Raw genomic sequence first — 24,097 nt, 5'->3', positions numbered from 1 at the left:
GGCCACGGACTGTGGCTGGTTAGGGCCCCCCAGCCTTGCTGTTCGTGCCTGCGACAAGGTACCCGCAACCGGGGGCTTCCAACGGCAGACGTTCACCGTCTCCCTTTTGGAGGCCTCGGTCACCACGTGGCCGTCTTCCCTGGGTGTCTCTCTGTGTGACTCTTTCCCCTCTTTCTTCTTATCAGGACACACCAGCCATTGGGTCGGGGCCACCTTAATGACCTCATCTTAACTTGGCCACGCGGGCAGAGACCTTATTTCCAAATCTGGGCACATTCGCGGCTACCAGGGGTTCGAACACCAGTGCGTCTCTTTGGGGGACACAAGTCAAGCCGTGACGTCTCGGGGGTCGCACCGGCTCCAGTTGCCGTCAGGTGCCCGGAGGCAGTGGGGGCCAGTGGAGCAGTGACAGCCAAGTCGGAGGCCCGGACCTGCCACCGCCAGCTCAGGGTTTGAGACAAAGGAAGTGCACGTGTGCCGCGGTAGCTGGGAAAGCGGTTGCCATCTTGTCAGGACGGGGAGAGGAGGGGGAAGCTTGCATCTTTTGGGGGGAGGCGTCCGTCCCTCGGGCCCTCGCAGGAGTGGCCGGGACAGGGTGGTGAGACCCCAGGCCCTGCGCCTTCCCGGGCTCTCCGGCCCTGATGACAGTGCAGCTCCATTAGCCCGGCAGCTGGGGCTCGTTGCCTCCGCTCCCCGCAGGCAAGGTCCCAGGAGTGGGTTTGGGAATAAAAACGGCCGCCGACTGTTATTAATATTGAGCATGTTTGCAGGAACGTCTTTTCCCGGTGCCCTATTCATCGGCCGCGTGAATAACAGCCGCGCTCTGCTCTGGGCTTAGCTCAGCGGTGACAGGCGAGGGCGAGGCCGGGGGCCACGGTGCCCGCGGTGGCCGCAGCCCTGGGCAGCTCGGGCAGGCGGTGAGACCCCTGGTGGCCGCAGCCCTGGGCAGGGGCATTCGCGGAATGGGGACTCTCAGTTCCCGTCCGAAAGCCGAGGTCCAGGGCTGCAGGAGGGGTCGCCGTGGTGGCTGCGGTTGATTAAAAGCCCGAGAACAATAGCAACACTGACCCTGTCAATCCCCAGGTTTCTCTTTCTAGCAAAGAGTTTCCGAAGTGGGGCTGTGGCCCGAGGACCCTCCCGCCGAGGAGGGGGCTTCTCGCCGCCTGTGGTGCTGGCCGGGAAGGTGGCTGCACCGAAATCCTGATTCAAAATCAGGGCATCTGATTTCACCACCTGAGCCGGTGGCTCCCCCCAGACCCGCCTCATCTGAGCGCGCTCACCCCTCGGTCCCTCCCCTCCCACTCCAGCAGCAGCTGAGATGGTCCTTGCGACTCTCACAGACCAAGGGGACTCGTAGGCTCTGGGGAAGAAGTTTGGGGGGGGGGTCTCTGAGGGGTGCAGTACTCGGCACTCCTCTCTGCTTGATTCAAGTAGTAAAAGTCAGAGGATGGGAACCAAAGGCCCATCTTGTTTCTCCAAAAAGGTTCCGGTGGAAGGTGAGAGGGCCGGGCAGGCCTGCGGCTGAACCCCGGCATCACAGATGTGCCCCCCGACCCCTACATGGCTGGACCAGGCATGCCACCCTGCGTGGGTGGAGGGAAGGAAGCCCTGAACCAACAGGAGAGACACCCGGCCCTCTTCCAAGAGGTGGGGTCTGGGCCTAGCAAGCCCAGGTGTTGTCTTCAGATTAACCGCTCAGACTCGAGCCTCCTGTTAACGGGGCTTCATCTCGGGGAAGAAGAGTCCGGGGGGGTGGGGTGTGTGGTGAGGATTCCTGCTTTCCACCTACGTCATTAAAACTTGCCGTCAAGATTGTCCTCTCCCCCATCCATTTATCCATCCATTCATGTGCTGTACCCCCATCCACCCACTATCTACCCGTTAATCAATCTATCCACCAACCACCTATCCACCATCCGTTTCTCCACCATCCATCCATCAATCCACCCATCCATCTACCATCTATCCATTTATCCACAATCCATCCACTATTATTCTATCACCATCTGTCCACCCACCACCCACCATTATGCCGCTACCCATTCACCACCCATCCATCCATCCACCATCCATTGACCACAATTCCACACTCCATCGATCCATCCACCATTTATCCCTCGACCATCCATCTACCCACTTATCCATCTTCTTATCCCTCTTTCCATCCCCCCTCCCCTCCATTCATCCATGTATTTATTCCTGAGTTCACCCATCTATCCGTCTGCGCATCGACTTATCCCCTCATCTACCCATCTACCGACCCAACCGTCCACCCATAAATTTGCCCGTTCGTTTCCCGTGTATCTTCTGTGGACACGAGGAGGGCCGTCACTAAAGGCCGGGCGCTCTTTAAGGTGCTTTCTCACAGGGGTGGGAACGCTGGAGCTGCGTGATACGGGGTCTCAGGGCTTGCGATCAAGACTGTCTAAACACTCCCAGCTTGGCCCTGACTCACCGTGTGGCCTTGAGCCAGTCCTCCCTCCCCGAGCGTCCCTTCCACGCTGTGCGAGACGGGTGAAGCCCTATCTCTGCCTCCCCTCTGGGGCGTGGCCGGAAGTAGAGTAACCGCGGGGCTGGCTGCGCGCTCCCTGAGCCCCGTCGGCACCTGGCACACACAGGTGGGCAGAACCAAGGCAGACGGAGCTCTGACCAGGCCCACCTGTGGCCCCCAGTCCGCTTTCGTGGCCTCTCTGGGACGGTCCGCGCATTGCACGGTTCTGTGGCCAGCCAGGGGCGTGCTACCCGAGGTTGCGGGGCTGTGACCGGGGGGGTTGTCTGTTCTCCGCTCGGCTTCGCCTCGACCACCATATTCCTTTCATAAGTTGAACTGAACGGTAACTTTAATTCTGAAAAAAGAATAGTTTTGAACAGTCAGTTTTAAATACCGCGTTGACAGGCCTGGGGGATGGGGGGTGCCCGTGCCCCAGCCTGCCTTCTCCCTGGGAGAGGCCACGGTCTGGGGTCCTTGCTGTCGATCGATACGACAGGGACTTCAGAGCTGGGCCCCCGCAGATCCTGGAGAGGGCACTTCCTGAAGGTCCTCGGCCCCGTGTCTGGTGGCCTCTGTGTACGAGGCTTCCCTTGAAAAGGCCGGAGAGGCCTGGCCCAGCCCGTCTCACTGAGATACAACGGAGTGTGTCCCGCGCGGCCTGTGGCTCCTGTCCCTGCCGGCGACGCCAGGCAAGGGGGAACACTTGGACACGCTGCTGCAGCTCTCGTCCCCTTTCACCCCAAAAAACCCGTTAATAGAGGTGAGCACCTCGTGTCTGCGGCTGACCCTTTGGAGGCCGCTCTGCAAGCCGGGCAAGGGCAGGCTTTCACTCTGTCCTTGGGAGGCCCTCGGCAAACCCCTCCTTCCTGTCCAGCCTGGGCGGGGTGTGCGGTGGGTGGAATGAACCGGGCCCGGACCCAGCTCTGCCGGGATGTGGCTCCTTTAACGAAGACGTCTTCCTCCAAGTGCTTCTGATGGAAAGCAGTCTGAGGCGCAGACTAGGTGGGGTTACGGGCGATGCGGTGATGGTCTGCTTTTCTCCCGCTAAGTGGCACATTTTCGGCTACTTGCGACGGGTCAGGGATGAATGAAAGGGGCCGTGTGGTTGGGTGCTGATCCAGATCGCCAGGGAGAGCTCCTGGAAGGTTTAAGGCGACTTGCTCCCCCTGTTCCGAGTCCCGTTCCCCTGGATGCACCCTGATCCCGGGGCACTTCAGACGCGGCTGCCCCTCCCCCTTGCTGAGCTCCCTCAGTGGTTTCACACTTGGCTGCTCCAGCCCCGCTCAGGCTCGGGACCAGCAGGTCTGGGAGGAGCCCAGACCCTGCTCTGAGAACCCCTGAGCTAGAAGGGCAGAACGCCCCCACATGCAGGCGGAGTCCGTCTTGCTTCCCAGGCCCCCAGGCCCAGCCCGCTCAGCTGGCTCCCGCCAGGAACCTGCAGGTTTGCCCCGCGGCTGCCCCTCTCTCTGCTCTGGGGAGCAGAGAGCGGGCAGCATGGGTGTTCAGCGGGCAGAGGGGGGGCTCAGAGGACCCGCCCCCCCTCTGCCGGTGACTTGCCTTTCAGACCGGACTCGTCCTTCTGGGCAATGCTCTGGCGGCCGCCCCAGCTGCTCTGTGTCCCGCGGGCAGCTCTGGATGTGGAGCTTGCTGGACCTTGGCCTGACCCCCGGCTGGACGCCACGCCGTGTGGTCCCATCTCCAGGGGCATTTGGGATCTGTCATTATCTCCTGAACGCACCTGGGCTCCTTCAGACAAGGGGCCACGCCTGAGATCAGCTTCCGGCTCAGTTCAGCTTAGCGTCAACCTCACTCTGTGTGACTCAAGAAGTGTCCCTTGGTGCCCAGTCCCTGTGTGTCCTTGAGTCAGCGCTGTGGGACCCGGATTACGTCTTTGCCGGGCAGGCAGGTCTCCCACGAGAACCCCACTCCTCCGAGAGGTGAGGCTGTGGATTCTGTGGTTCAGAGGTCACGGGATGCAGCACGGCCAAGGGGGCTCCCGGCCCAGGGCCTGCGCTGGGCCTCCTGGGGCTCCAGGAAGGTGGCGGCCCACAAAATGTACGAGGGGGCCCGACCCGACCTGGGCCTGTCCTTGACTGAGGAGGAGGTCTGTAACAAACTTCAGCCCCAAACGTGACCTTGGAAAGAGATGTGGGTGGCCAGGGGCTTCGGGGGAGCCAGCGGAGACCTGAGCCTGGGCCTGGCCGTCACACCACTCCCGCGAGTGTCACCGTCGCTGCCCAGGGCGGGTGCGTCTATTCTAATTTACGTGGCGGAGGGGTCAGCTCCGGGAACCCAGCCACTTCCAGGGCTGGCCTCCAGCTCCCCTCCAGCGGCCGGCCCAGGCCAGGCCGCCTGGTCCTCCTCTGGGGACCAACACAGGAAGCGGTTCCATTGGCTCTGAGGCCTGAGAAGGGGGCAGAGCCTCCGGGGCTGGGGTCTGTGGGGTGACTGGGCCGGCTGCAGAGGGCAGGGAGGAGCTCAGGCGGCAGCCCGGAAGCAGGCGGCCGTCTGGCCCACGAGTCCTCACGGGGCAGGGCCGAGCATCCCAGGTCCACGGGGAGCAGGCCAAGGCCGAGGGCAGACGGCGAGGTGACCTCTCAGCACCTGGGTGGACTCCGCCGTGGACTCTGTCCTCCTGTCCGAGCTCCGTCAGCAAAAACCGAGTTCCGGGTCCAGCACGGCCACCAGCACGGGTGCGACAGCAGTGCCCCAAGTCCCCTTCCTTGGCAGCTCGGCTCATGGGGGTCCCGGGGTCCCTCTCTTCCCACTCGTGTAAGGATCTCTTCTGCCCTGTTGCGGGGGGCAGGGGGTAGTCCCCCCTCCCCCGCCCCATCCAGAGTCAGCATCAAGTTGGCTGAAGGCAATTTGCTTTTGACCCACCGACCGTGAGACGATTGCCACCTCGGCTACTGCTGGGGGGAGGGGGTGCTCGGGCCCACAGGTCAAGCTGCCTCGTCCCGCAGGCTGGGCCCCCAGGCCACGTGTCACCCCGCCGGAGCCTCTGCAGCCACTTTGCCTTCTTGTGACATTCACACACCCACTTACGTTTCTAAACCCAGCGATGAGGGTGAGACACAATTGAACCGGCAAGGAGACCCGGACCTGGATGCCTTTTCAGTTTTACCCCAAGGCGCTGCCCGTGTGTTTTGTTTGCGTGGAGGGTGTTTCTCTTTCGGGGGAGGAAAGGAGGGTCTCACAGCACGTGCTGGGAGTGCAGGGGAGGAAGCTCTGTGGCATTTGTGGGCCGAGGTCCAGCCGGCATCAGGCTGAGCTCGCCTCTGGGCCCAGACGGCTTCTCCCAAGCACACCGTCCCCTGGTCCTGGTGCCTCTACCCTGGTGTCTGTGGGGTGACGTGTAGCACCCCCGCCCCAAAGGAGACGCTCCACCTGGACCAGGGGGGTGTCGAGGGGCAGCCTGCCAGGTCAGAGGCTGGGGTCTGCACCCCAGGACAGGGCTGGCCCAGGAGGCTGGGTGCAGGTGTTTTTAGGAAGGGACGTTGAAGCATCTTCTTCCGATAACGGCCAGTCTTCTGAGAAGCACGTGACGTTCCGTCCACCCTGACACCTGACCTCTCTGCAGACTACAGTGCGCCGCCCTGCAGAGACCCTCCTGGCCGCCCCCCTTCTGGAGGGGGAAGGGCAGCCCCCACACGGGGCGTTTTCCTCCTGGGCGGCCCCCTGGCAAAAGCAGCCATGTCCTGCCACCTACAGGGCCGCGCGGAGGCAGGGGGCTGGCTGAGGTCACCTCGAGCCTGCTGTCAGGATCCGTGGCCCCCTCTTTACGTACACACCGCGCACACACGTGCTCACACACGTACACGCACTCATACACGCTCACGTGTACACACATGCACGCACGCATCCTCTTCCACACACCCACCCACTCACTCCCGGCTCCTGGCGACGGCCCACGGCCTTCCCCGTGCCCTGCGTGGTTCGAGGGCTTCTCCTACAAACCCTGCCACACAATAAAGGCGGAATCGGAGCAAAACACACAGTGACTCAGAGAAGCCCGCCTCACACTCGCCCGGCCGCAGATCCAGGCTTCGATCGGCCTGATTCCAGGGTTACAAGCAACCAGGAGCTGGAGCTTCAGGGAAGGGCTGGGGAAGGGCCGGGGGTCTTTATGTCCCCCTCCCGGGATACTGCTCGTTTAGCCATGGCAGGGCTGCCAGCCCCACGGACGGTACTGGAGGGAGCCTCTGCCCCCGGCCAGTCGGGCACAGTGGTGCTTATTGGGACCTCCTCTCTCTCTCTCCAGACCCTAAAATCCTGGCCGCGGGTTTTATGTTTGGATGGGGCTCTCTGGGGGTGGAGGGGCGGCTTTAGGGATCTGGGTGAGAGAGAGGGCAGACAAGCCACCAGCGGGGTTTCGGCAGGAAGTTCGCCAAGAGCCTGCCGCCCTGGCCGGGCCCCGGCCCCCGTGGCAGGTGCCCCGTGGCCTGACCGCCGTGGCCGTGGCTCAGGATCGCTCCGTGCCTCTCCTCTTCCTCCTGTCGCTGCCTGCACCCTCCCCTCCCCTCTCCTCCCTGTTTTTATTATTTCGGTGGCTCTCCCGGGAGAAACTTTGGGGATGACGGACTCAGTCATGAACCCTGAGCCTGAAACTACCACAAACCCCAGTGAAGGACCTCGGTCTCCTGACGAGTAAATAACATGCCATGGTACAGCCTACATTCCCAAGGTCATAAAAAGCTCATGTTCCTGGCACTGCATTCCGCCCTTCCAGAGAGCACTGGCTGGGAATGTGACGGTGGTCACAGGCCTGGGTGGCAAGGGGTGGGGGCTGGGGGCAATGATGCCCCCTCCCTGGAAGTGCCCGCCAGCCCGGGCTGAGGGGCTCCTCTGGGCCACCCGTCCCGAGGGCCGTCTGGCTGTGGGGCACTGGGCCGAGGGAGGATGCTCTTTCCATCCAGCCTCCCAGCTGCTCGGGGACCCGGCGTGAGGGGAACGGTTTGTGCTGCCTGCACGGGCTCCAGCAGCATCCGAGCTGCTTCCTGCTTCTTGCAGGGCCTGGGGGGCCGCTCAGCGCGCCTCCTTTTCTCCAGATGTTTTCTGCGCACCCGTAGGCCTCCTCTCAGCCACGTCTGAAAACAGAGGCCCCCCTCCCCACCGGCAGTGGGGCAGCCGAACGGGACCTGGGCTTTCCTGGCGGCTCCCGGCAATCACTTAACCTGGGTGACTGCGGAAGGTGGGAGGTGGGCGACGCCTTTAATCAGCAGGAAACACCACCTTTCTCTCCTAAGCTGTTTGCTTGGCCAGTCAGTCAAACGTGCCCTTCAAGCGTTGATTTTCCTCCAGTAGGTGACGAGTTTTGGGAAGGCGAATTCGAACAGAAAGAAAACAAAACAAAAAAAAACAACCCAGGAAAACAAAAAGAGCCCTGAGATGGATATGCATGGGATGGGGACACGTCCCTGCTCTCTGCCCAGCACCCTCCCACGAACAGAGCTGGACTCCTCGCCGGCCCGGGAGCAAAGGCATCAGACCCTGGAGGGGTCAGGGAGCTCGCTGTGGGGGGGGCCTACCTGAGTCTGCTGGGAGCTCTGTGCAGTCACCAGGTCACGTGACAAGGTGGCATGTTAATTAGCCCTGCAATGCACCTTGGTGCGCACACAGCCCCAGGAAGGGCTGGGGTGCTCTCTCAAACCTAAACAGCCTCGGGTCCCCATGATGGGGGAGCAATAGGTGCCATTCTGTTGTTGCATTTTTGAAAGGATCCTACGAGTCAATTAAAAAGGAACCGTTGGGGCTTCCCTGGTGGGGCAGTGGTTGAGAGCCCGCCTGCCGATGCAGGAGACATGGGTTCGTGCCCCGGTCCGGGAAGATCCCACGTGCCGCGGAGCGGCTGGGCCCGTGAGCCGTGGCCGCTGAGCCTGCGCGTCCGGAGCCTGTGCTCCGCAACGGGAGAGGCCACAACGGTGAGAGGCCCGCGTACTGCAAAAAAAAAAAAAAAAAAGGAACCGTTGGCCACATAAAGCATAATAATTACTTCTGTGAATACTGCTAAATTAAATGTGTTACCCCACCCTTTTTTTTTTTTTAAGACTTTGGTTTCTTTTGAAAGAAAACATTTTGTTACTTCTCCGTTGGATCTGAGGTCGTTTTACTTGTACTGAAAAGTTCCCGTCTCCCTGGAGGCGACCCTTTCAGGAGCAGGGAGGGGGCCGCGAGACGAGGGCCAAAGTGACCACGGCGTTTGGGTCACTTTCGAAGGTTTTCAAGTCCCAGAAGGAGGGACTTGGGCAGAAGCATCTAGATCAGAGGTCAGCAGGCTCCGAGCCACAAGCAATCCGCCCGCGCGCCTCCCACCCCTGGCCTCCCCTCTCCTCCTCTCACTCTCCTCTGACTTCTTTAATTTTACGGAGTGAAACTCACAGCATATAACAAGGAGCCATTTTTCAAGCGCACAATTCAGGGGCGTGGGGCGCGGTCACCGGGATGTGCAGCCGCCGCCTCCACCTGCTTCCAGAACATTTTCTTCCCCCAAAGGAGACCACCTGCCGGTCAGTCGGTCACTCTCAGTTCCCCCCCAACATGGATCCTGTCTCTGTGGATTTGCTTTTTCCGGACGTTTCACATAAATGAAGTCGGAGGACACGTGCCCTTTTGTGTTTGGCCTCCTTCGCTCTGAGGGATATCTGCAAGGCTCACCCGTGTTGCCGCCCGTGTCGGTGATCCTTTTCTCTTTTCTGTGTGAATAGAAATCTTCTGTCGTGTGGATGGGCCGCACGCATTGACCCCCCTCCCTGTGGACGGACACTTGGGCTGCTCCTCGCTCGGGGGGCTGTGGGTTAAGGCTGCTGGGCGTCCTCACCCATCGGCCTCCCTCTTTTCCGCTCTCGGGTCGACACCGAGGAGTGAAGCTGGTCTCCTGGCTGTTGGACCCGCTTGCTCTCCCTGTCCCTCTCCCGCCCACTCTTTATTATCTTTTCCGTGCCTAGGGCCACCCTCGGGTGAACTTCTAGGTGGCACTGTTTGGGCACAACTGCCTCTTGGGCTGGACCCCGAAGGAAGGCCCGCAGCAGACAGACGAGCTGGGGACCCTTTTGCTCCGTCCCATGACCTGCCACCCCATGGGTCCCGTCCTCACGACCTCAGCAGGCCTCTGTCCTAAGCTGCCGTGAGTTCATCGGCAACTTCCGGGACGCTCCCCGGGGCCCAGCCGACCCCACTGAGCTGCCCAGAGCAGCCCAGGTATTGGGTCCAATTTCACAGTAACCCAAATTCTGAGTCCTCCCACGAACTTGGGACTTGCCCCCGTTCCCTAATTTCCAAGGCCGCAGACACAAAGCGGTTCCGGAAGGAATGCCTCACCATCAGCCCCCGGTTGGGTGTCTGGTGTGTCGGCTGCCCCCGCTGCCCCCGACCTGTGGAGTGTGGGCACCTCCTTCCCCCCTGTCCTAACGCAGAACGGGCCGGTGTGTCCTCGGGCTGCCACCGGGGCCTCGGGGAGCCCCCCCCCGGCTCTGTGTTGCTCCCCCTCCCCGAGACGCTGCTGGAACGGTCCCCTGGGAGCCCCTAGCAGAGGCCGTGCCTCCCAGGCAGGGGTGGCGGCTGGGCGACCCCTGGGCCTCTGGCGCCCTTGGTTCTGTTCTGGCCCGTGTCCCGGGTGGTCCCCGAGCCTTGAACCCTGGGAAGCCGAGCTGCAGAGCCTGACGCTGCCTTGTCTCCTCCAGGTGACGGCGACATTGTAAATAACATGTACGGGCCGGACCCCGACCTGCTGGCTGGCGAGAGTGCCGAGGACGAGACCGAGGACAGCATCATGTCCCCCATCCCCATGGGGCCGCCGTCCCCTTTCCCCACCAGCGAGGACTTCACTCCCAAGGAAGGCTCGCCCTACGAGGCCCCCGTCTACATCCCTGAGGACATCCCCATCCCGCCGGACTTCGAGCTCCGTGAGTCCTCCATCCCCGGGGCCGGCCTGGGCATCTGGGCCAAGAAGAAGATGGAGGCCGGGGAGCGGTTCGGCCCGTACGTGGTGGCGCCCCGGGCCGCGCTGAAGGAGGTGGACTTCAGCTGGGAGGTGAGCTCTGCCGTGCGGGGTGATTGATCGCGGCCATTTATCTCGTGTTCCATCTATTTATAAAGCCGGGTGAGCTGAGCCGCCGGGGGCGGGAGACTGGGTAGGAGAGAGCATTCGAATGTCACATTTCCCAGGCTTAGTTTATCCCGCGGCTCGCATGACGCGACTCCGAAAACACCAGAGGGCCTCGTAGCTGCCTGGCAGCCCCCGTCCTCTGTGCCCGCTCGCTTCCCGGAAATGTGTCTTTAATGAGCTCATGTCTTAAACCCCCCGAGCTTCCCATCTGGATCTTAGGTGCTAAGGCTGCAATCTCAGCGGAACCTCAGAGATGGTTGGGCTCTCCCAGCGGAGGAGCCTCTGCTCCCGGGAAAGCCCCTCAGGTGGGGGCTCACCTCCTGGCAGGAGCAGCCGGGGGCGGCTCGTGAGACGCGCCCGGTGGCCGCGCTGTCACAGATGCCCCAGGCACGTCCGGGCCGAGGGCCTCCTGCCGGGCTGCCCGGGCCAGCTGGCCCCCTAAGAGCAGCCCTCACTTCTCAGATGAGTGGGCACAGAGAGGGGCACCTTGTGGTTTACATTTCCCTGACCATCTGGGCCTGGCTCGCTGGTCCTGGAGCCCGTGTGCGGTCAGGAGAGGGAGGCCGGTTAGGTGCGGGGGCGGCTGCTGACACCCCCAAAGGCAGCCCTCCCTCTGGAGGCATCCTGCTCGGGCCCCAGTGGGAGGGGGCGGCTTTCAAGGTGGTCCCATAAGGACCGTGGGCCCCACAGAAGCGCTCTCCCCTCTGGTCGCAGCCTTTCTGCTGGCTCCACACGGCCAATGTTCGGTGGTATTTTTGGCAGGGACCCCGCCTGGACGGAAAATGCAAATGCCAACCCAGATTCCTTCTGGGTGTTTCACAACGTCTAAAAGTGCTTGGATGGAGGTCAGTTCTAGGAAGGGGCACGCTGTCCAAGGAGGGAGGAGGGCCTTGTGTGGCGTGCAGCCGTGCCCCCTACAGCGGACCAGGGCAGCGGGGGTCAGGGGAGCCGACTCCCCGCGGCTGCTCCGTGGCTTTGGAGGAGTTCCCCAACTGTGTGTCTCGGCGTTCTGTGTACAGCGAGGGGCGAATTGGGATCTGTCTTTCCCCTCTCATGAGTCTTTACAGCTTGGAAGGCTGCCTTGGAGCCTCCGCTGCTCCCTGGAGATGTGCACGGCCTCTTCCTAACCCCTGGGAGGCTCCTGGACCCCCAGCAGCCCTTGAGCATCTCCCCCGGGCCCGTCAGCTTTGGAAACCCTCCGTAAAGGTCAAAGAGGCTGCCTGAGTCGGTGTGTGTGCCGGTGGCAGTGGCTGCAGACCTGAGAACGCCATGCCCTTCACAAGGGCATGGGGGTGCCCCGAACGCAGGATGCCCCCACTCTCCAGCAAGCTGGTGGAGTGTGGCTTGTGACAGCACATGGAGTGTAGACATCAGGGGACACAGAAGCCCCCTACCGGGTGCCAGCTGACAACCTGAGCTCTGTAGAGTTTGAAGGTTTAGAGGGGTAGTGGGTTGACCAGATGGACGGAAGAGGAGGCCAGCCAGAATTCACAACAGCCCAGAGTTGGGGAGGCCGCAGCTTGGCCAGCTGGACTGTGCAGGCCGGCCCGTCCCCTGCTGTCCCCAGGCGCCTGACGCCGTGTGTGCCTCTCAAGGTCGGGTCACCTGCAGAAGCGGCCGGCCCGGTGGGAGCAAGGTGAGGGGGGAGGTGAGGAGTTGGGAGGTGCGGGCCTCCTGGAGGCAGGTCGTGTGCTCTTCAGAGACCAACACGGTGGCCCTCACTGGGCCGAGGAGAGCATCTTCAGACAACGTGACAGGTGAGAGGTTTGGGCTGTTCAGTGGCTTTTTGCAGACGGCCCGTCCTGTCCTTCCCGCCTGGCTGTTCGGAAGGAATTTAGGGGTGTTGTGTCGCGTGCTCAGAAAGGCCTGGACTATTGAATTAGGAGGTGCCTTCAGACGCTGCAGGGTAAACAGACCCTACGGGTAGTGCGATGGATGACCTTGAGGCAACCTGGTTCTTGTCTGCTCTGATGCAGGCCTCTGTTTGCTCTATTTTTAAAGAAACAGCCCGTATCGCCGCCACCCTGGGTGCCGGGCCTGGTACGGGCCGTGGCTGTTATCTGCCCGGCGCCTGTTGACTTTGCGATATCATTTGTCCTCCGTGTACGTGTGGGAACGCCCCCCTCCACGGCACCTCCCCCAGACAGCGCCTCGATTCCGGGGCCCTGACCTGACCGCCACCTTTCCCCCCGGCACCAGCACGTATCGTTCCGTCCACGTCCTCACGTAGTGTTCCAGACGCGCCGGCGGGATCTGACTTTGTTTCCTCGCCGAGTTCGGGCCCTGACCACCTGCTCTGGGCTTCGCGGCCTCCTGTCCCGTCCCGTCCAATGCGGTCGTGAGCAGCTGTTTGTGTCACCGTCATTGTGGTCGAGCCCCAAGGGCAGAATCGGGCTGGAAGGAGGGGGAGGAGGAAGCAGGCGCCCCCAAAATCAGGGTGAACCCGATTTTGCTTGAAATAAATCATAAGGTCGAGGTGGTTTGCTCCATGGGTCTCTGGGGTGGAAGTCAAAGAGCCTCACTCGCTGGCATCCTGAAATAGGCGGCCGATGTTTCACTGTGTTTCTGTGCCCTGCTCGAGTGTGACGGCGCCTGGGCCAGAGGAGGGGCCCCTCGAGGGCAGGCGTGGTCCTCGCCTTTGCTGTGCTGCAAACAGGGCTCGAGATTAGGAGCGGGAAGCCCAGGCTCCAGAGCCTGGATCTTTCTGTGGCTCTGGACCGCAGAAGGGCCTCCAGCGGGCCCCGGAGTCCCGAAGCGAGGCAGCTCACCACGTCCGCATGCTCCTGCCGGGACGCTGTCCCCGGGCCTGCGGTCAGCTCGGCCCAAAGCAGGCCTGCGGACCTAGACAATCACTCGGAAAAGGTGGGGGCCGAAGTGTCACAGCCCGGGAGGCCACAGGGCAGACGCAGGCCCGTCAGAGGCAGGCCCCGGGGACAACACCCAAGGGCCTACAGTCCGGTCCCGAATTTTGTGTGCGTCGATGTTCAACCTCCTGCTGGTAATTAAGCTTCATAAATCAGGTTGATTCGGTTTTACTACAGTTTACACGGCATTTAGTTCCTGAAGAAGACAGAACAGGTAATGACATTCTAGCGAAGGTGGCCAAGGAACTTTGAGGAGGAGCCTGGATAGATCTGGATCCCCGAGGGGTGCAGCGTGGTGGATGCGTTTTGTGGCCTGGCCGGGCTCGGGGTGTGGTTGCTCTTGTGGGGTCTGGAGTTGGGGTCCAGCAGGAGAGGGGGGTCCAGAGACAGCCCCTCGCAGACACAGGGTGGGTGTCCCTCGGAGGACGGGCTCAAAATCAAGGTCAAACCGATTATTCCTACCCTCCTTTTGGGACACCATGGAAACAATTTTCCTTCTACTCAGAGAACGGAATTCCTATCGTGGACCATTCCATTGAACTAAAATCCAAGGGTCCCATCTCCTTTTCTCTTTTTGTGGTGCACACGGTTTCCGGGGACACGATGCTTCTGTCCCTGCCGGGGCAGCATGACTGCCCTGGCATCTTCAGGGTCAAGGTGGCAGCAGCAGCCTTGTTTCAAGTAGGAATTCTACTTGAGCAAAATGGGAAGGTGCGGGCTTCCCTGGGGGCGCAGTGGTTGCGAGTCCGCCTGCCGTTGCAGGGGAGGCGGGTTGGTGCCCCGGTCCGGGAGGATCCCACGTGCCGCGGAGCGGATGGTGAGCCGTGGCCGCTGAGCCTGCGCGTCCGGAGCCTGTGCTCCGCGACGGGAGAGGCCGCGACAGTGAGAGGCCCGCGTACCAAAAAAAAAAAAAGGGAAGGTGTGTGTTGGCCCCGTGGCTGGAACCCTCCTCCTGCTGTTCATCTGCCTTCCTCCCCACACGGGCATCAGGAACATTCAAGGAGTCTAAACCTTCCCCCACTCCCACCGGGTGCTTTGGGGGACACCAGGAAGTGACTCCCTGTCATTCTGGAAGGAAGCACAGATGGGCTCCGCGCGCTCCCCGGACCTGGCAGCTGCATCCTTGGACACAGATGGGAGCGTGGGGTGTGTGGAAACGGCCCCCATGGGCTCCATCCCAAAGGGAGGTCGCCCGTCCTCGCGCCCGGGAGGATGCTCGAACTCCCGGCCCCCTCCCCCCAGACACAGCCTGCCCGCTGGGGCGGCCACCGCTCGCCCTGTCCCCAATAAATCACCCAGTGATTGCATTGTATTGCCCCGGGGTCTGAAAAACAATGATTTTGGTCATTTGTGGAGTAAATCATGACATTTATCACCGTGCTGTTTATTTTGCTAATTAAGAGGTGGCTGCAAGTGACAGCCCAGAGGGAGGCGGGCCGTGGAGGCCTCTCTCCTCAGAGGTGCCACCTGGCCCCGAGGCGGGGTCCGCGGCTGTGCAGCCGGGCTGGGGCAGGCCGTGCGGGTCTCCACAGGGACGTGGCAGGAGTGATTTTCACACCGAAAGCTCCTGGTTCTGCTTGTTTCTTGGTGGAGCACTTGTCTCCCTCCGAAAGGCAGGCTCTCTGGTGCCCAGAGCTTTGCCCAGCCTGTAGCTGGCACTCAAGCATCATCTGTCGAAAAAAAATGCATCTGCCTCTGTTTAAGGAGCTGGTGGAAAACGTGAACGTGAATTGATGGGGTTTCAATTATCTAAAGAATTTACTTGAGTGGATTACCTCATCCCTTTGGCTGTGGTTCCTGAATATTAATATACATGTTCATTTGCTCGATCAACAAATGGCCGTGTCTGGGCCTGTGGGAAGCTCCAGGGTCACAGGGAAATAGCCCCAAGGCCTCAGGCCGCCCTGTCTCTCGGGTGCTACCATCACACGGCCCCCAAGCCAGCTCCTCTGGGGTCTAGGGCTCCCTCCTGGATGGCTTTGGCGAGGGCCAGGACCCACCGGCCAGCCCCGAGGACCACGGGCTGCCAGCACATCCAGAGATGCTAGGGCAGGGGATGTTCCAGGCAAAAGCTGCTACCCAGCCCTGCCCGCTCAGATTCGGAGACACTGCTGATAATGTAAGATTGGCTGAGACCGAATGCAATGCGGCACGGGGAGGGGCAGGAGTTCCGGGGTGGGGCTGGCCTCTGCGCCCTGGCACCCGCCCCAGCCTGGCCGGGGCAGTCACGCGGGCACCTCAGCGCCGGCCGCAATCTGAGCCCCAGGTCTCCGTGGGGAACGGGCCTGCACTTCTTTCCCCTCCTGCATTTATCCCCTCACGCTCTGGCCGCCAGGACGCTGTGTCCTCTTTCCTGCTGAACTTACCACGCCCCTGAACGCGACCACGACTCACCAACACCCCGGGGCTCCCTGTCCCCAAGGCCACCAAGGCCTGGGCTCACGCAGCAGTGACTCCTGTTACAACCAAGCACCCACCTACCCCCGGGACAGAGTTCCCGAGGCTCTGGGGCATGGGCTTCGATTCCCTCTAGTCCCTGCCGCATGAGGACCAAACGAGAAATCCCGTCCAGCTGGAGACAGACACGCGTGCTGGACTTTTGTCACCTGAAAGATCCTGGATGCGCCTGGTAGCCCCGGAAGCCTGAGCTTCCCAGCGCCCTGCCCCCTGCACTGACCTCCTGGCGCTGTGGGCGCCCGTCTGGCCTCAAAAGGACTGAGGCAGCCAGCGCCCCTACGGCCAGGCCTGGCCGCACCTCAACGCTCAGGAAGGAGGTGCTCATCCTCCAGGAGAAACAGCAACAACAGCAGCGGCTGGTCTGCACCCGCAGGCATGTCATTTGCCAGCAGCTCTGTGGAAGCAGAGCTGGTGTCCAGCCGGCGGGCACCTCCTCTGTGGCCCGGAACTGCCGACAGCCACAGAATCCCCGGCTCTTTCAGCCGCAGCCCACCCCGTGGATGGACCTGTGGCCCCAGGGCGGTGAGAGAGGAAAGCTGGGCTCAGCAGCCCCCCGCTGCTCCAGGTGGCCCCGAGAGGAGGGCCACGCAGCCTGGGAGGAGGGGCAAGCCCTGGCTCTAGACAGCGTCTGCCAAGTTTGCAGAGCGAAATGTGACAGCTGGTGCTTGAAGGTCAAGACTGTCCTTCAGATGTTTCCCGGGTGTCTGAGACCTGAGAGCAGAGGTCTCCATCCGAGGGCCTCACACGGAATCGCCTGGAGCATCAGAAAAACAGGTGCCCAGATCCCACCCAAGAGACGCCAGGCTTTGGCCAGACGAGGGACTAGCCGTGTCTGCTTTGCCCAGCCCTGTCCTGGTTTTGAACCAAAAGTCCCAACAAACCTCCCTGAGCACTGGGTTTGTGAAAACTTCTAGGAAATTAGAATGTGCCGTGGGGGTGAGAAGAGCCAGTCTGGAAAGAAAGAGAAGGGGGGAATCCTTCCAGACCTCCAGCATCTGCGCCAGGGGCCCCAGGAGGCAAGGGAGATGATTTGGGTTGGGTCGCTGGGGGCATCTAGATACTCAGCAGGCGATGCTACTGCAGGGAACGGCTTGTCCCAGAGCCACCCCTGCGGCCCGAGTACAGGTGGCCGTGCTCCGTGCTGCACACACACACACGAGCACGCTTCCTACCCTCTCTCTTCCACGTTCGTCCTGGTGCAAGGATCACACTTCAGCCTCCTCCGTGCATTCTTCACCCTGAAGCCCGCGGCAAGTGCTCTTGCGGCCTTGCCCGGAGGCATGCCTCTTTGCTTCTTTGTATTTGGCTCTTAGACCATCTTGCTGTGTTTGCTCTTGGAATTCCAGCTGTGCGGGAAAGCCTGTTGGGGAAGGGGGCCAGGACCGGTCTCAGCTGTAAAGGCTGGGCCTCTCGCTGGTCTGGCGGCCTTACTCACAGGGCTTGGTATTCTCAGTCCCAGACCTTTTCTGTCCTTTCTCTCCGTGGCACAGGATACACACTGGGGCCATCCCGGCAGCATCCCGCTCCCCCACTCCGCCCCGCCAGGGACACGGGATCCCGGAGTCTCCCTTTACTTTGCCTTCCTCTGCCCAGATGGCTAATTCGCCCCTGACGCTGACTCTCCTTCTGCGTGGTCTGGAATTTTATTTTAGACCGAGCAACATGGCAGGGCCTTTTTGTCCCCCTGGAATGATTTTCTGAATGTGTTTGGGGGTGTGTATTCAGAAAGCGTCCAAAGTCGTGAGCTGCCGCCCGGTGAATGTTCACACCCCGTGGAAACAGCTGGATGGTAACAGGTTTGGGGGACCTCTTCCCAGGCTGTCAAACAGGAACCCGGATTCGACGAGAGGGGCTGTCCTGTGGGAACGGGGCCGACTGGGAGGCGGCCTGGGTGCGCCTGTGCAGCGGGGCTGGGGACACAGAAAGCCACGCCCTCTCGTTTCCTCGGGAGCCGCTCCCAGCGCAGACCCTCTGCCATCTCTCCCAAGCACCGTGACATCAGGTCCAGACGTTTTTAGCCCAAGAATGCCGTGAAATCCTGCACTATCTTAGGCCCAGCTCCGAGGCACGGGTATATAAGGAATTTTCGGAAAAAGGAGAGAGCTGACTAAGAATACCTCCCTGGTAGCTCTTCTTTATTTCCTTAAGGGGTAATAACTCAGCCACAGTCCAGCAGAGGGTACTTTCTTTAAATAGAGCATATTCTGATTCACAAGCGAAAAAGGAAATAAATATTTTCTTTTCATATTCGAGAGACGTCCATGAATACCAACTTCTTAAATGGTATTTTACCATCTGTAACACACACAGACACACACACACACGCTCACACACACGCTCTCACACACACACAGACACACACACAGACACACACACACACACACACACACTCACACACACACACTCACATCAGTGACAACAAGCCCGCCCTTACCCTGGAACGGGCTGCTGTGGACCAGAGACGTGGAAATGGCCTTGGGCTTGTCAGAAGGAAGTGAGCGGGAAGGTGGAAGGAGGGCAAAATGGCTTCTCCTCCGGGTGGCAGCTTAGCCTCCCCAGGGGACCACTGGCTCCCAGAAAGCTGGCAAGAATGGGGGTGCTCTGTCACCTCTTCCTGCCTTCCCCCTCCTTTTTCTTTAAGGGAAATGGGGCTCACACGTTCAGGGACTGTGACAAAGGCACCTGGGTCCCTGTGCCGGGCAGGGCTGGCGAGGCCGAGGCAGGCTACCCGGGCAGCTGCTCTGTGGCCCAAAAGCGTGGGCGAGAGGGGAAGGCCTGGCATTCATCAGGCACCTGCTGTGTGAACACGGAGGCCACGCGAGGCGCGTTCTACTCTGTGGTCCTCGTCCTGTCCGTAAGCAGATCCCAAATCCCAGCCCGATGGACCTCAGCAGGGCCTGGCAGGCATTAGTGTCCCCACCTCGGGTGCCCCGCCGTGGAATTCTCCGGACCCCAGACACAGCCATCGGCCTCTTTGGAGCCAGGATCCTGAGCTGGTCCCAGGGCACCTGGGACCTGGCTGGGGGTGGGGGACGTGTTCAGGCAGGAAGCATGGGGTCCCCAGCCTAGGCCATCAGCCTGCGAGGGGCAAAGTCCAGGAATCTAAAAGGCAATCTTTTCTACCTGCTCACCTCAGGCTTGGGTCCCATGGAGCTGTGGTTCTCAAACGATGGTGCTGAGGATCCCACAGTCACCTTCAAAATGCAGATTCAGGGCCCCACCCTTACCTAGTGGATTTGAATTCCGACGGGGGTCCCCAGCAATCTGCATTCTATTTAGCAGTGGAAGAGGGGCCACTGGGAGGTCTCCATTCCCGGGTGGAAGCCCCAAGAAAGGGGCTTACCGTGGATTTCCCTGCTCCCGCCCCCGCAACCCCTCCGCCCCTGCCCCCAACCCCGGAGCCAGGCGCAGCCCGGAGGCCCCACCGTCCTCCTGGCGGAGCTCCGGAGCGACCCCACCGCACCCTGACAGCTGGCCACTGGCACTGCTGTCCTCTGCAGGGGAGCCCGCTGGAGACTGACCCGTGACCTGACGCCCCTCCCAAGGGCATGGCCTGATGGTCAAGGTTGGAGGGGGGCTTCCCGGGCACCGATCGTCTGTGTCGTGCCTGGAGATTACTTGGGGCACCACCATTTCTCCCCCTCACTGTGCAGGTGGGAACCCTGAGCCTTAGAAAGGGAAGGGGGTCCCACAGGGTCACATGGGGCGAGGGACCAGACAGGGGACCCCCAGGCGGCATCCTTCTGCCTCGCCACTTGCCCCTGTAGTTCATGCAGCCAACGCATGCTGAGAACGGAGACTGGGCCAGCCGCACTGGCCCCGCGCGCCAGCTGCCAGCAGTTAGAGCAGCCCCCAGCCCACGCGGGCGTTCCACCCCCACCACCCTGTCCAGAGGGTGATGGCCCGGGCCCCAGCTCCTCCAGGGGAACGGGGACCAGTAAGGCGTGGAGTGGCTCAGATGTACCCCTCAGCCTCCTCCGTCTGCACCCATACCGCCGGCCGAGCGGGGGTGGCTCTCAGGTTTGGCCCGGGCTGCCTCTGGCCGCCCTCCTCTCTGGGCTGAACCCGCCTTCCCCAGGCAGGAAGCAAGTGGTGGGACCCACCCGCTGAGCCTGAGGCATCTGCAGTGTCGCTCATATACGCGGACAGATGATTTCAAGTACTTTCCCAGCAGCGGCCTCGCTGGGAGCAGGACAGGCCGGGAGGGTGGCCCCTCCTGGGAGCCGGCAGCTCCTGGCCAGGGAGGCTCCCTGGGGACACCCAGCACGGCCTTGGCTGGCCCGCCGTGCACCCCTCCCCGGGCCTCCCTCCCTGCTGGGTCAGATGAGCATCCCAGGCCTCACAGGCCATAAAAGTTCTCCCTGGGTCACGGGACAAGGGTGTGGACCTCGCAGCCAGACCTGCTTATCAAAGGTTCTCTCGAGTTGGGAATTTCTGTGGGCTGGTCATCCCCACGTTAGGAATGCTCTCAGCGTGTCACAGGCCACCTCGGCCTCAGCCAGAAACCAGGGCGACGCAGCCACTCACCACCCGTCCAGGGCCGGCAGCTGCCGAGGGTCCCCCGGCAGGCCACCCTCTCCTGCTCTGCTCGGCGCTGGTGCAGGGCTCCCTCCGCTCTCTGGGGCCCTGCCGGGCACTGAGATGCGGCTGGGTTTGCTCTGATCGAGGCCGGGTCAGGCCAGTTGGCCTCTCCGGGTGAGAGGTCAGTCTGGGCGCACGGCAGCAGGCCCCGCGGGGGCCACCGGAGCCGGTGTCCTGGGGCAGCGTCCCGCCCTGCCCCCATATTGTTTAGAGCGCAGTGAAGAAAACGTCGGAAAGGCGCTGTTTTAAGTCAGCCGGCAGGATGCGCATTGGTGTGGGTGGTGGTGTCTGCTCCTCCGCGGGGGAACGCGCTAAGACGGGATGCCTGTCATGATCGCGGGAGTCAGCGCGCCGGGCCCCGCTCGCCTGTGTGCCTGTCCGCCTGTGACACGTGCCACCGTGCTTCCAGGGACTTGGCTGGAGGAGAGGCACCGGCCTCCGCAGCAGCGCCCAGGCCACGCGGGGCTCCCGTCCTGCTGTCCTTCTATGCCGGCCGTGCCCCTCGCCTGGCTGGCCCGGGCGGGTCCAGGATCCCCGGCCCCGAGCGGGGCCACGGGGAGCGCCGTTGCCTGGCTTCCAGTCTGCGTTCCTGCCTTCTGGGCTGATGCCCAGTTTAATTGCACATCCCATTGTGTCATCCCCGTTCAGTCAGGTTGCAAAATACCTACATCCACTCCTTCCCCATTTAGATCTTTCTAAAGTCCATTCTGGCTTATCAGCACAGTCATCTCAGGAGTGGAGCTAAGATTTCTGCCATTTAGGCCCAAGGCATTATCTGTCCCCGCGGCAGCTGAGATAAACCCTCACCCAGAACAAAGTCGCAATGACCTTTTACAAGTAGAAGCCGCCTTGTTTCCCTCTAGACTAATTTATCAGCCCTCCTTTCAGCCGGTACTCGGTGGAGGCCCGGGAGGGCACTGCCAAGCGGGGGTGGACGGGGCTCAGGACGCCCGGCTGGTTCGTTCTCAGTGGCGCACCTCAGGGACGGGAGCTGTGCGTTGCCGTGGGGAAGGATGGGGCTCGCCAGAGAGGGTGAGGCCTGCAGGTGGCGGGGCCTGGGCAAGGTGGCCAAGCCCCCTGCCCCGGCCTCCTTCAGGGCCGGAGTAAAACCTTGTGGACCAAGTGTGAGCCACGCTGGCCTTAAGTAAAAATAATGGCGATGAGATGGCCTGCAGCCCCGGAGCCCCCCGGGGGAGGCCGTTGAGCTCTGGGGCGGCAGCTCACAGGTGGACGGGCGGAGAGCGGGTGATGGATGAGAGGCCGGGGTGGGGGGCGGATAGAGGAGGAAGCGGGGGAGGGGGAGGAGGGGGGAGGATGACGGGGAGGGACCACGTGGACGCCGGGGAGGCAGCTCAGGGAGGTGAACCTCGTCGCCTTCCTTTGAGGAGGGAGACGGAAGAGGGCTCTGTTTTGCATTTTGATAAAAGCCTTCAAATACCACTGATGTTATCACAGGGGCTGCCATGCCTTGTCTATAAAGCCTGCATCGCCATGGGGAAGACTTTCGTGGCACTGACTCGAAAGCTCGTCTGGGGATGGAGAACACGCAGCACCAGGGCTGAGAGGTGCAATCTCCAGCCCACGAGGAACCGGCTTTGGTGTTCAGGAGGGTGGCCCAGCCTGGGCCTGGCCTGTCCAAGGGCCGCTGGGCCGGCTAAGCTCCGGCGCCTCTGCTGCCCGGCCCCCGTCAGTCCTGTAGCCCTCAGGGACCAGTCCCTGGTGAGGTCTGGACTCTGGTCCTCACTGGGGCTTCTGAGTCGGCCCTGAGGACTTGGGACGGCCCCTTGGGGCAGCAAGCCCTCGAAGGGCCTCGCAGGACTGAGGCTGGGAGAGCCCCTAGTTTCTCGGTGACACCCCGGCAGGCCCGGACTCCCTGCCTTCGCCCACGCTTGCTTCACCCAGACAGACGTACAGTCCACACCAGGCCCCAACCGCAGAGGCTCCTGCGGGCACCCGGGGCCCATTGACAGCCCGAAGACAACACCAGAATTCCCCAACTTTTGAAGGTCTCTCTTGGATTGACCTCCGTATTTATTAATCCTTCTTGGAATCTAAAATACATTGAAGGGCTTCCCTGGTGGCGCAGTGGTTGAGAATCCGCCTGCCAATGCAGGGGACACGGGTTCGAGCCCTGGTCTGGGAAGATCCCACGTGCCCCGGAGCAACTGGGCCTGTGAGTCACAATTACTGAGCCTGCGCGTCTGGAGCCCCCGTGCTCCGCAACAAGAGAAGCCGCGATAGTGAGAGGCCCGCGCACTGCGATGAAGCGTTGGCTCCGCTTGCCACAGCTAGAGAAAGCCCTCGCACAGAAACGAAGACCCAACACAGCCATAAATAAATAAAATTTATTTTAAAAATAAAATAAAATACATTGAAGATGGGCTCACCCAAACAGCTGGCCGGTCAGGCCCAGGGAGGCCTGGGGACACCGAGGACCGGGGCTGCACGGTCCCCGCGGCGGCTCCCTCGGGTGGGTCCTCTGTGCTGGGACAGGGGAGGCTGATTCTCCAACTGGACCCACTAGGATGGGGCATGTCCTGCTCTGGGTGAGCACCTCCTACCCACTTGTGCCTCCGCCTTTACTGAGTGTGGCTTCCCAGTCCATCCGAGCTGGTGCGCTGGGTCCAGAGGGTTCCCCACCTCTGCACCCTGGGGTGGTTGAGGCCGGAGCACCGACCCAGCGCCTCTGGCTTCCTTGCTTTAGCCGTGACTTTCCAGGTCCACGGAAGTCACACATCCACCAGGCAGGGCTCCCTGCAGTGAGGGGCCCACTGCCCTCCAGGGCTCGGCTGTCCTAAGCCACCCCCGACCCCCGCCAGTGCCTTGTGCCTCCAGGGTGGAGGTAGGGGGTCGGGAGGGCTTTCCAGCTGCCCCCTAGGACGTCAGACTCCTGCTCCTGGACTGGGGTTTGTTCCTGTCACCCGTTTCCAGGAAACAGACGCGTCCCTCACGCTGGGAGAATCCGGCAGACTCGGGGAGATGCAGGGAGACCTGGCAAGGCTGCTGGCTGCCTGGCCCCGTGCGAGCTGGGACAGTTCTTGGATCCTTTACCTCAAGGTGCCTTCAAAAGCCCAGGACAGCCAGGACCTACCATGCTGTTATCAAGATGGCATCAGCCCCGTTAACGCTGAGTAGACGAGGGTTAGAATGGCCACGTCCAGCCTTTTGTTGTTGTTGTTCGTTTTAAACATCAGATAAATTCATGAGGTTTTCTAAGAGGAAACATACAGGTTACTGAGATGTCTGTGTCACGAGGCGAGGGGGAGCCGCGCCACGGACAGAGGCCCGAGCAGCCACCCCCATCTCTGGGCCTCGGTTTCTCCACTTGTGAAGCAAGGATTGAAGTGAATTGTCCTGAAGGCACGTGTCGTTTGAATACTATGATCTCTAAGAGGTGGGGAAGTGGAGAGCGGGGGAGAGATTTCTTTGCTGGATCGGGGGGAAAAAAAAAGTGGGTAATTTTTCCCTGGCCATCCCTCCACCCCAACACGGTGGTTAAAATTTCCGTGGAACTCTTTCTCTCTCTTTCCACCGTGAGCTGAAATGCACACGCGTCTTCTCAGCCTTGCGAACTGCCTCGCTGGAGGACCCGAACGTGCC

At 61.6% G+C, this 24,097-nt stretch overlaps 1 protein-coding gene across 2 annotated transcripts in view; it reads left to right on the top strand.

Moving 5' to 3' along the window:
• Positions 1-24,097, top strand: part of PRDM16 (PR/SET domain 16) — a 328,213-nt gene that overhangs the window by 99,108 nt on the left and 205,008 nt on the right. For both annotated transcript variants that reach the window (XM_067018953.1, XM_067018961.1), the window contains exon 2: positions 10,171-10,520. In XM_067018953.1, coding sequence (XP_066875054.1) covers positions 10,171-10,520 — 350 coding nt within the window. The remainder of the gene's footprint in view (positions 1-10,170; positions 10,521-24,097) is intronic.

The sequence above is a fragment of the Kogia breviceps genome, chromosome 1 (assembly GCF_026419965.1).
Source record: "Kogia breviceps isolate mKogBre1 chromosome 1, mKogBre1 haplotype 1, whole genome shotgun sequence".
Lineage (NCBI taxonomy): Eukaryota > Metazoa > Chordata > Mammalia > Artiodactyla > Physeteridae > Kogia > Kogia breviceps.
The sequence above is the reverse complement of the archived record's forward strand: the minus strand, read 5'-3'. Positions and strand labels throughout refer to the sequence as shown.